This window comes from Rhinolophus sinicus, chromosome 17 (assembly GCF_057876585.1).
Source record: "Rhinolophus sinicus isolate RSI-liver-muscle chromosome 17, RSI-T2T, whole genome shotgun sequence".
NCBI classification, from domain to species: Eukaryota; Metazoa; Chordata; class Mammalia; order Chiroptera; family Rhinolophidae; genus Rhinolophus; species Rhinolophus sinicus.
The window spans coordinates 85,027,669-85,040,203 of NC_142517.1; the positions used below are offsets into that span (position 1 = coordinate 85,027,669).

Genomic DNA, 12,535 nt, shown 5'->3' on the forward strand with positions numbered 1-12,535 from the left:
CTGCTCCTCTCCTCAGACCTGCGCTAGGAAAGAGGCTTTCTCTAATCTCTTTCTCTGCCCCCAGTTTTTCTCTTGAGTACCCATAAGGTCCGTGAAGAAGAGCCTATGAATGGGTATGAATTTCTCACGTGTCTTCAGTTCCCAGGAGTTCTATACTCTCACACCAGCTCCCACTAGGACTTTAGAAAGTTGTTAAAATTTTTACCTAAATTCTTCTTATCAAATTGTATAGTGTCTGGTGGCTGCCTTGGGTAAGAGAGTACTCTCATCCTGTCTCTCCTTGGAAGCACCTGTTCTTTAGGTTTCTAGTTAGTTGCTCTGAAATCTCAGTTCTTTGATAGTCCAAGAAAAGTTGTGATTATGTAGATAATTGGGCTCTTGATGTTGTAAGGGTGGGAGCAGTGGTCTTTCTAGTTTTCTACAGCCTAAGTGGACTTACAAAACTGATCCCAGGTTTTTACCTTTCCACATAATATTTCCATGGATATCCTTGGACATACATTCCTGTACCTTTATGTAATTGATTCTGTAGGACAGTCTTAGAAGGTTTCTCTCAGAAGTTATGCATGTATATAATTCTTAACTGTTTTGTCAGATTCTCTTCCAAAGATGTTTTATTAATTTGTACTACCAATAGAATAAGTAAGTTAATGCTTGTGACTTGTTTCCAATCAGTTGAAAAAGTAAATCTTATATATAGTTTTAAATATTATTATTCCAGTTTCTACTGAAGTTGAATGTCTCTTCATATGGTATATCTTACTTATTTTATTGGGTTCTTTGTCTTTTTTTTTCTTTCAGAAGTGTTTTTTGAACTGCTAACGGTTTGCCTTATAAATTTAGTGTGAATCTAATATCTCTGCTTTAAGAAAAAATTACATTTTAAATGTGTGTATTTTCAGTCTAAACAAAGTATTACTACAATTTTAAGAAAGAACCTTACACTAGTACTTTCTGTTTTTCTAACATAAATTAACATAATATCTTTAACTTTAGCTCTGTTCTGTATATGAATAATTTTTAAAAAAATGTTTAAATGGGTTGATGATTAAATACAGGCAAATAATTGACCCATGTTAATTTACTGAAAGGAAAAAAAAAATCTCAGAAAAAAATAAAAGTAAGAATTATATTGTGTCTGAAAAATTAGTTTCATTAGTAATTAGTTTTTCATGGATAATTTAAAGGATCTACTTTTAAATTTGTATTTAATATTACATTATGATTCCTGTTTATTTGCATATTTTTCAGCTTGACTTTGTTAATGTAGTAAATTTACTTATTTCAAAATAATTATATATAATATATATTTTTATCTTGGGTGTGAATTAGAGAATTTTAATGGAAAATGCAGTAGCATTAGATATGGCTAAATGGGAGAACATCTTGCCAAAGGAAAATTATTTTCTCTGTTCACATTCACCCTTTCAAAGCCTCCAAGTGGTATTTGAACTATTATTATATATTATTTTATATTAACTGAGGGAGACTTAATTCAGATTGTGAACTAATATTTTAAGGAATCAAACTGTTTTTAGAAACATTAATTCAACAAATATTTGTTGAGTGACTACTATGGAAAAGTAATGGTAGAGAACAGTAGCTATGATAGATAGTAAACCTAGTGATTGAGAAAAAGAATGTTAGGAATTGTGACAAGAGAATCACAAAGAAGAGTTTCTATTCAAATGTCAGAGTTAACTGCTGACTTCAGAGTTTTTCTTTATTATCAAACTACCCAACTCCCTTATTATATAAATCATATTTTTCTTTCTCACTGCTCTAACCCGACCCCTTTGTGGATGAGGAGTGGTGGTGTGGTGGTGGCAGCTATACTCAAATTTTCCCTCAGAAACATTACAGTAAATTTGTTGAGCTTCCTTCTAAATGTGTACTATAAAATATGACTACTCTGAGAGTTGATGAAAGGCAGAAGGAAGAGCTATTAAAGAGCAAACATGGAAAACTTGTAATAATCCTAAGGACCACAATCCAGAATTCTATTCTAGGAAGAATGGAAAGATGGGGCTCCATTTAAGTGTCTCCCACGTTAAATTTTTTTCTTTTGTTTTGTTTTGCCTAGGTTATATAGATCATTGAGAAAGGACAACTAAAATCTCTAGTATTACACGTATTACAGAAAAATGGCTTAGAGTATTAATAACAGTGTATTAATTCCTTTGAGTACATTGATCCTGCTTCTGTTTCATTGCTTAAACAGATAATATATCCAATCCTGAGGCTTGGCAAGTAAATGTGACCTTGAATATTCGCCCATCCACAGGCACTGGTGTTATATTTGCCTTGATTTCTAATAACACAGTGCCCTTTGCCTTGTCTTTGGTGGATTCCACCTCTGAAAAGCTTCAGGTAACTTTATTCTAAACCTTTATGATCCTTGGTTGTTGTTGTATCTGTAAAATGGATATAATGTATTTACCTCAAAGTGCTATTTTGAAGATTGAATGAGATAACTGATGTAAAGTATTTGATACAATCTCTAGTACATCACTAAGGACTTAATAAATGTTCATTATTGTTACTTTTTTACTGGCTTATTTCCAGCAAAATGGTCTGAACCAAGAGGTAAGGGGAGAAATTGAAAAAACCTATTGCATCTAGAGATAAAATTTAGCACTCACACACAGGCTGCTTGTCGCCTTCCCAGAGTACATAGGGATCCCTCCTTGTTCACAGTGCTTGAGGTATCATGGGAGGTATTAACACAATAGAAGTGAGTCTGACTACAATCCATTCTCAGATATTCAGTGCTGAATTATAATGTTGTGTGCTTTCTGGCACACTGATTCTTTTCTTCCATTGGTAAATTAGGTAAGACTATAGAAAACGAAAACCAGTCCACTTGGCTTCTTGCTGGCAATTCTGATTTGAAATTAGGAGGAAGAACAGGGAAATAAACAAAAAACAAAAATACCTCTTGGATAAATGAAAACATGAACATTATCAGAAGATCTGTGTTATTCAGCCTTCCATTAGAGACAGATAGTTCTGTCCATGTGAAATCAGCAGTGGATTCCAAGTTACAGCAAGAAACTTCTTTGTGCCAGGGCTGGCTTAGATGCTCTCTGCAGCTTTGGGAAAGAGACATATAATTGAATAATGCCTGTAGTAATAAAAAGGGGTGCTGTTTGCAACTTAAAGGGTGATTTGGAGGAGTTTCTGGTGGTTAATCATAAGCAACCTAAAAGATTCTGCTGAGTTTTTATCTCCAGTCTATACCACAGCAGGTTACTTCATGTGGATGTCAGCTTTTGGTTTGTTTGTTTTGTTTTCTAAAACAAAATGGGATTCCTATCTTTAACACTATGTTCATGGAGTGGAGATTAACACATGCCATGTCTTTGATATTTATTTTATCTTATTGTGTTTGTCTCCATGGCTCCCTTTTATTTGCATGTCAGATTGCTTTCTCAAGCTTTGTGTACACTGTTTTGTAACATTATTCCACATACTACTGACCATTATGGAACATTTTCTCAGCGGACCATCTTTAAGTCTTAATGAGTTCAAGAATATGGAATGTATAACAGAATAGCAGATTTTCTCAGATAACCTGTATTTGTGAAGTACAAGCTTCAGTTAATTTAGATTTCTTAGTTTTGATTTTATTTTCCCTCTTATGTTAAACACTTCCTCCACACACATACAGGTTGTATGCATAGATCACTCTCAACAAATTGAGTAATTTTGTGCATCAGCTGTTTGAAAAGTTCACCCAAATGAATACATTTTATTTTTTTGCTAATCTTCTCATAAATATTCTGTAATTTACTGCTGGTGATCCTTGGTTTTCCTCTCTTGGCGCTTCTTCATTCACTTTGTCCCAACTCTATAGGATTGCTTGGGCGGCACAAAAGTCCTTTCAGTCTTGCTGGAATGTGCTTACTAAAGCACTTCAAAGTTTCTAAGTCTTTTCCCCAACAAAGAGTAATTCAACTCCTTCCTTTTTCATATACATATTTTGAAGTTAAGAAGGCTTATAAACAGAAAAAATATTGCTTAAGACACTATTTTAGGTTCCCATTGTTGGTACAACTCTGTTGGTTATTGAATTTTCAGAAGCCACTCACCATACATTTATATCTTAGCTAAACCTGAAACTTGTTAAACTAATGCATATCCTAAAATTATGATTATGATAATAATTAGTTTTTTTTTCATTGAAACTTGGAGGCTCTGTCATACATTATTCCCCTCATTGAAATTCAGTTTTTGAATTTGAAAAGCTCAAAGTCACTCTTATGTGGCATTATTAGTACCTGCTTGTATTGAGTCTTCGCTTATTCTTCAGGATATCCTGGTATCTGTTGAAAGTACGGTAATATCTCGGATAGAGGCCGTAAACCTGTGTCCCGGTGAACAATACCACGTGGAACTCAGAGTCAACAGACAATACTTGGAGGTGTCAACTCCACTTCAAAAAGATAGCATCTACTCTGAAGACCATCAAAGACAATTTGCCATCTTGGACAAAGCAATGGAAGGAACAGTGGTCACTTACCTGGGTGGCCTTCCAGGTATCTTTATTTTTTCTTCAGTTTTAAAAAGTATATTTTTAATCGAATTGATGTTATTTTAAATATGTAACTTTAGTAAAAGGGCATCAGAGGGAAGATAACATTTCAGTATTCATTACTCTTTTCTTGAGGGCTTGTATTGACATTTTATTGGTTTATTATTTTTATTTTTTTATGGTGAACTGAAACCAAATTTTGCTTCATTTGACTATCCTAACCAGAAAAAAATGTACTATTTCATTTTATCCTTTTAATAATTTTATGAATTCAATATTGATTCTTCAATTCATCTATCAAACACCCAATATTTCTTATGAACCTACGTCCAGGCACTAGGGAAATAGTAATTAACAAGCAGAGGAGATCCCTGCTGTTATGGCTTTTACAATCTAGTGGCAGGGACAGATGTTAAACAAGGGATTAGGAAAATATTAAAAAAAAATAATTAAACTTGTCATAACTTCTATGAAGGAAAAGTATGAGTTGCTTTTAAAGCCTGAAAATGGGGACTTGTTCCTGTCTAGTTATAGGGACCAAAAGCAAGCTCTCTGAAGAAGAGACTAGATATAAATCTGATATTGGAAGGATTAAATGAATTTAACCAGGTGATGAGGATGGGTATTGGCATTAGTATTCAAGTAAAATGATTCCTGTGTGGGGAAAATGGGAAGGGGTTGACACACTTGAGGAATATATAGAAATCAGTGTGGTGAAAGCATATTGAGCAGGGGGGATGGCTGTTCAGGATGAGGCTGTGAACTGGGTGGGGGTTGGGAGTAGGAGGTTTGTAGACCTGGTTCAGGGTCCTGAGTCTTATTTTACGAGCCATGAAAATCATTTAAAAAGTTTTAGGCAAGGAAGTCGAGCATCAGTATTGCAGTTTAAAAAATCCACCATGTATAATGGATGGAGATGGACCGGTGGGCGGAAAAAGTGGATGAGATGAGTTGGGGACTCCTGAAGTGGTCCAGATGGAGAAGCAGCATTAATAACAGCAGCAACCCTATACTACCATCAATTGGTGCATAGTAAACAGTCTGGGAAGTGTTCAGAGTGCTTCAAATATATCAACTCATTGAATTTTCAAAATTGTCCAGTGAGGTGGATGCTATTAGTGTCCCTGTTCTACAGATGAGGGAGCTGCTGGCCTCAGGTGATGGCAGTGGAGATAGTATATAGTAAACAGATTGGAAATGTATATGAGAAACAAAATTAATAGGATTTAACAATTGAAAGGCAGGTATAGGATATCTTAAGGAATCTGTCATGGGCATTAGCATGGTGAAGATTTCATTTACCAAGATGGGGAAAAATGGAGGAAAAGCAGGTTTATCTTTAATTTAATATTGGAAAATATGAAATTGGCATAAACATTTTACTTTAAATGACAAAAAATTGATGGAGACATTTCTTTAAAAGAATTTTCAGGTTATTCACATGGGGAGAATTCTGAGTTTGATGTCTGGATTTGTTGTAACCTTCATTATATCACTTTAACTGATCAGAGACTTCATTTCCTACATAGGGAATTTTTATCTGGGTTTTTGGGGAATAGTACTAAATAGGCTACAAAAATTTAGATAGGTAGATAGACAAACATAGATGAGTTAGTATGATTTATTATTAGGAAGTTAGTTAAGTTAGCTTGAATTAATTAATTTAAATATTAGGAATTATAATTTTATTTGAATGCAATTTTATGCAATCAAACAATGAAAGAGTTCAAAGAAGTGAAACTATGAAAATGTCAGTGGTTCCAGGACTTTGACCACAGCACTAAGGACTGACTTCAGGTAAGATGGTTTTAGAAAAAGTGTGAGGAAAAATTAAGGGGAACCTTAAATTGAGATATTAAAAGTATAAACTATGAGATGAATAAATTATAATTGATACGCAAAATAGGCATGTTATAAATGAAAAATCAGGGGAAATTGATGATTCTGCGGTTTTTAAATAATAGGGGCATAATCTATGATACTCAGCCAGACTTTAAAGGGCTTCTTAAAAAATGCTATCAGCCCACAGAAAAGTGTGGACTTTATTCATGTATTGTCAACTTAGAGGGAGAAAATTTAAAGTCTGTATAATTTTGCATAAGATACTGAGGAAGAATAAGGGCTGAAGAATATCCATTGGGAATTAAAATTCATGGAGAAGAGATGACAAAAAAAGAGAAAGCAATAGAGAGATGGATGTTCTTAAGATGAACCATAGTTCTTAGGAATCTAAGGGTTTACCTAAGTATTAACTTTGATAAAGAGAATCAAAGTGTAGAAAGGTCCAAAGGCCATAAACTATTCACTGAAGCACTATTAAAATTGTTATTTTTAGAACACCGAACATTACATAAAAATGAATTCCCCATCATGACCTGTCATTGTATGCTCAGCAGGAAATTATTTCTTTGGAAACATATAGAAATTTGATTTTATTCCAGTAATAATAAAAGTGATATTTATTATGGCATTTAAAAAAGATTTCCAAGTAGCTATAATTTAGAGTTGAAAAAAATAATTTAACAATGCTTTAACTGTTGGTTAAATTTAAAGAGATGATAATGAAGTAGAACATAATACGTAAGAATATGCTTTTTTCTACTCTTCTTTACATGTGTTTACCTTAAGTTTGGATAGAACCGATTGTGTTTATGAAATCAAGGGAACTCATGGATGCTGAATTTGGTGCCAAGCACAATCCTTTATATACATAGGCATCTCTTAATATAAATTTATTAAATAGAATTCCATTATTAACTTTTCCTTTAGGACTGGAATTTGATTGGAACTGGGAGGTCTGAATAATTCCTCTAACTGTAAGCAAATGCAATGCTAAAAGTCTTGGGCTAATATTTTAATATTCTGTTTTCACAGATGTTCCATTCAGTGCAACACCAGTGAATGCCTTTTATAATGGCTGCATGGAAGTGAAAGTTAACGGTGTAGAGTTGGATCTGGATGAAGCCGTTTCTAAACATAATGACATTAGAGCTCACTCATGTCCATCAGTTTTGAAAAACAACATGAATACTTAAGACATCTTTTCTTTGCTGATAACATCTTTTTTCCTGGGTGTAATTATACTTGTGTTTCTATAATAGTTGAAGGGTTTTACTTATGATGTGCAGATCTTGATTATTTTATGGTCCTTTGACCTAGGAATTTTAAAAAGGTCCTTTTTCAAGAAAACAAGATTTTCTGGTGATATAAATTTCATTAAAACATTCTTACTTCTGTTGCTGTCTAGAAATTAAATAATGAAACACAGAGAAAATTTGAATTTGAATTTTTTGCTACAAATGATATTTCTTCATTTTTATGTTTGTAAAAGTCAAATTCAATTTTGTCATCATAAACTAGTGTTTAAATATCTGTTTTTTCTCAGAAGGCAAGGCAGTAAACCCAAACAAAAGTTAATGTGACTAAGTACTATTGATCATAGCAGGTACTATTTTATGTGTTTTTGTTTTTTCCTAACGAAGGCAGAATAAGACAGTGGCCTATTAATTTGAATTGAGCAGAAGGCCTTAAAGCTTTATTCCAAAACAATTCCTCAGGGGGACCAGCGTTGGCTTCATCTTTTTTTCACATGGCTTCACATTTGAAATAGTAGTTTTACTGAATTAAGAAAAACAAGTGGTACACATTTTCATGACAATAGCACAGGAAATCTTGCCGATTAGTAATTGAACTCCAAGAGGATGAGATACTAGATTGTGTTGGGTTATGTGTGGAAAGCTGGAAAGGGGACATTCCTTAAATTTGGCTGTGTGGATCACACAAGCTCTAGATTAGAAAAGGCAGAACCTAATGATGGAAAGAATGAATAAGGTGGAAGTTCATAATTTTCTCTGAACTCAACTTTAATTTCCAGAGTAAGTTGTCAGAATGTGATTATTGAAGGACAAAAGGAAGTATGAAAACTGGAACAGACTTTAATCAAAGGAGAACTACAGAGGGACATAGTTAAAATTGTGTCTTTGTAATATTGTGTCTTTGATGTAGGAGGTAAGATTGCCACATACTTGCTGGTCATGCATTTCAAGTGGCAGTTTTATCACTCCTCAGCCGACCATTCACATTAGGCATATATCAGATGTTTCACTGAGTTTTAGAAAATAAATTGTTTTCCACTATAGATATTTTATGTTATGTAAAACATAATAAATTGGTTTGTATTTTAAAAATGTGTATGACTAATGTCTATATTCTATCAAATCTTTTCATAGAACATAAAATTACATAACATACATGTAACTCTACATGAAGCATGGTTGTTCTTTAGTTGAATATTTGAGGAATTATTATGGCTGTTACACCCCAGCTCATAAAGAGAAGAAAAGCAAAAGTAACATGTATTGAGTATTTGACTCGTGACAGAAATTGCGCTAGATCATCTCCCAATAATTTATCTCCCAATTACCACCATGTACTGTGGGTGATGAATTTCAGCAAGAAACTACTGATAATTATGTGGATATAAAAAAGCAAGGAAGTAGAAAAACTGGACGTATATAAAGAGGAAAAATAAATAAATGAAGGAAGGAAGGGAGGAAGGAAGGAAGGAAAGAAAGAAAGGAAAAGGAAGGAAGGAAGGAAGGAAAAAATGAAGTTTTGAGGGGGAGAAGCTCTCTGATTCTCATTTAGTAATATCCGAATACGCTCAGCTATAGGGATCAATTACACATTTCTCATCAGAAATAAAATACTTTCCAACATGCAGTAATCTTCATAGAGGCTCCGGCGACTCATTTATAAATGTCATCTATCTTTCAGATGAGCTCACATGTGGCTTAGAGGTGGTGGGGGTGGGGGAGGTGTCTAAACCTGAGGCTAAGAATCTTTCATTTGATCTTTGATCTTGATCTTTGCCAAGAGATATAGATTCCTACTTTTAAAGGGTTGTTAGAAAACAGTGGTTTCTTGAAGGCCAAGAAACATATTTGGTGCTATTTGAGCTTTGTGTCATGAGAAAATCCAAGTGACAGGTTCATTACAGAGTCCCTTAGAACTTACTATTTTCAGAGATAGGTTACGGATCAGTAGAAATAATGGTTAATTTGTGAGAACAGTTATTTACCTCAGTTCCCCTGTCTGATATTGTAATTGTAGTCTCATTCCCCATGATTCTTATAAAGTATTTCCAATTTTCGTTTCATTTTGGAACTGGCATTATTGCTGGAGACAGGACTATTTTTATATATTTGTTTAACTATTGCCTTGTTTCTTTTGGAAATCTCTTATGCCTTCAGTCTCTGTGGTTAGTACAGAAGACTGCAATATTTGAAATGATTTTGTTTCGGATTTCTTGATATTGCTATCGATATAGTGTTGGGAGAAGACAGGGTCACTTAGATCCTCTAAGGACAAGTGTGAGAAATTTCTAATTCATTCATTCCTCAACAGGTATTATGGAGAACCTCCTCTGTGTCTGTAGACACTTGTGTGGTAGAATGTCTGAAGAGCAAAGCCTCACTGAATAGGAAGTGACACTAACGTCAGCCTATGGGAGGCCTCTGACTCCTGTCCTTGGAGTTACAAAGCAGGTTCTTTCAGGTTGTACTAAAAAATTAAAGCAATACAACTTTTGATCATTGATCCCGTATTAGCTTGTTCCCTGCAGACGGGACTGATTTGACAGTGATCTTACGCATGGGTTACTTGCTATACCAGGCTTCAAGCTTTCACAGAGAATTTATATTTGAAAAGTGGATCTTCCCCAAAGAAAAAGGCATTGGTCAGAGGTTCATCCAGTGATGCACTCGGGTCCAGTGGCAGCTCGTGGCTGTCTTGTGTTCATGTGTACAGAGTGTGAAGGTGAAGGGCAGTGACATGGATCAGCATCCGATAAGGATGGTTTTTTTTTTGGTACATATTAATATAAACACCACAAGCCAGATTCCTAAATCAGATTAACACTGTCAAAAGCCTGAACCAAGATATGTGAAGGTAAGAAAGTCAGAATTAGAGGGGAACTGAGCATGGGGAAGTTTGGAACAAGCAGGACACCACTGAGGCTGGGAGACATATCCTGAGCCACGATTACTTCTGCAATGCTTCAGATCTGCACGGGATTGCATTATGTTGTGCATAAGAATAGCTACCAGTGAACTCATTTCTGTCTCCTACAACTACTTCCCACAACAAGCCCACTCCCAAGAAAACCCTAATTTAATGAGAGAAACAGTACAACAAAATCTGCAGTTTACTAGTGACAAATCCTCTTTCCTGCTAAAGTTTCAAAGGGTGCAATCTGAAATCTCATTCCATAACTTGTCTCCAGATGGAAACACAATTTGGTACATTTGATCCTTCTTCAAATAGATTTGAAGAGAAGGACATTGGGCCAATATTTAACTGACATGGGAAGAATCTAACATTATTATCTGAAGTTCCCAAATAATAGCAAAATAGATATAAAATACTTTATTATTAATTTATAATTAATTTAATAATAAATTATATAGATATAAATAATTCATATAAAATAATAAAACATGCACATAGAATAAATATCAAAATGTAATGAAACAAAGCCATATTGAACCCTGGGGCTGAGGCTGGAGCCTCGAGAATGAGTGTCTTCCTGAGCTAACGGCATGTACAAGGTAGCCCAGAGGACTAACAGTGGGCTGTTCTGAAAAATTGGCAGTCTTAGCCTTCTTTGTATGTGCAGCTAGCAAGTTGCCAAGCTGGATTCCATCCTAGGACATCTGCCACAAGAGTTCATGCCCAAATTTGAAACTGTACCACCCCTATATTCTTACTAGTTATCCCACCACTTAGTAAATGCTATATTGGAGTGAACAAATTCTGTCTCCAGCTCTACCTCCAACCTGCTGTTACTCAATCTCGATTATCAGTGTAATGGTTTTGAAGACAAATGTGATATTACTTAATTCAATTAAGCAAATGCTGATAATGACTCTTACACAATGCTGATAATGAAACTTACACAATTAGAACTCTGGTACAGCCCTTGGAAAACAATGGAGAAAAATGCCCTCATCCTGCCATCAACAAATTTACAGTCTAGGGGATAGCAGACAAATGGACAAGTAATTACAATATGACTCGAGTTTGGCAATGGAAGCAACAGAGAAATAAACGTTTGCAGGGGGCTATGAGGAGGGATAAATGGATTTGAAATGGAAGCTTAGTGAGGTGCTGTTTGAATTAGGCCCGGTAAGATGGATAGGAATTTCCATTAGTTTCTCTGCTTCCAAGTCCTGTCCTGTTGCCCACAGTGTTTTCAGATGATGTCTCACACAAGGATTGTATTTCACTATAATCCTGAAAACTTCCTTTGTTTATCTATTGTTTATTGCATGAAGTACATATGATTAATCCTGGTTTTCAAGGGCTTTCATCATTAAACTAGTGGATCTCAACCCAAGATGCTTATTAGATTCACTGGCCCCGTCCCAGACAACTAAATCAGAGATTGCCACAGATAACCAGAGGAGCAAGCCACAGATCCAGCTTTTGGGTATCTCTAGCTTTGTGCACTCCCTTCCCCAGCCTTTTGTCTCCTGTGTGCATGTGAGTGTACACACACACACACACACACACACACACACACGCAACAGGAGAGACATAAAGCAAAAGAGTGAAAAACACAAATAAAAGGATAGTGAGGAGCGAGTGTGTGTGTGTGTGTGTGTCTGTGTGTGCACAAAACTAGGAGAAAAAAGACAATGAAGACAAGAAAAAAACAAGGGTATGAAAATAGATTCGGTGAAAGATTTTGGTGGGAGGTTGATGCTGGAATCAGAACTGTGAGAGCTTTTAAACCTACTGCCATACAAGGATCCCAAGCATCATTGGCTATTGCTGGCATATCAATAATCATCTAGAAATACCAATGTGCAACTCCTGGGAGTGCAGGAGAGCACCCCCGGCAGCACATCAAATTGACTAGCTTATGAAGACTACTGAGTTAGAGACAGTGCCGTTTCTCTCAGATTCCATAAAGGAAGAATCTTGCTTGAATTGCACCCT

General features: G+C 35.1%; 1 protein-coding gene across 2 annotated transcripts in view; it reads left to right on the forward strand.

The window, feature by feature from the left end:
• Positions 1–8,723, forward strand: part of PROS1 (protein S) — a 69,256-nt gene extending 60,533 nt beyond the window's left edge. For both annotated transcript variants that reach the window (XM_019755543.3, XM_074333221.2), the window contains 3 exons: positions 2,222–2,370; positions 4,313–4,538; positions 7,409–8,723. In XM_019755543.3, the coding sequence (XP_019611102.3) occupies positions 2,222–2,370; positions 4,313–4,538; positions 7,409–7,569 (536 nt within the window). In that variant the 3' untranslated portion in view covers positions 7,570–8,723. The remainder of the gene's footprint in view (positions 1–2,221; positions 2,371–4,312; positions 4,539–7,408) is intronic.
• Positions 8,724–12,535: the final 3,812 nt, after the last annotated feature.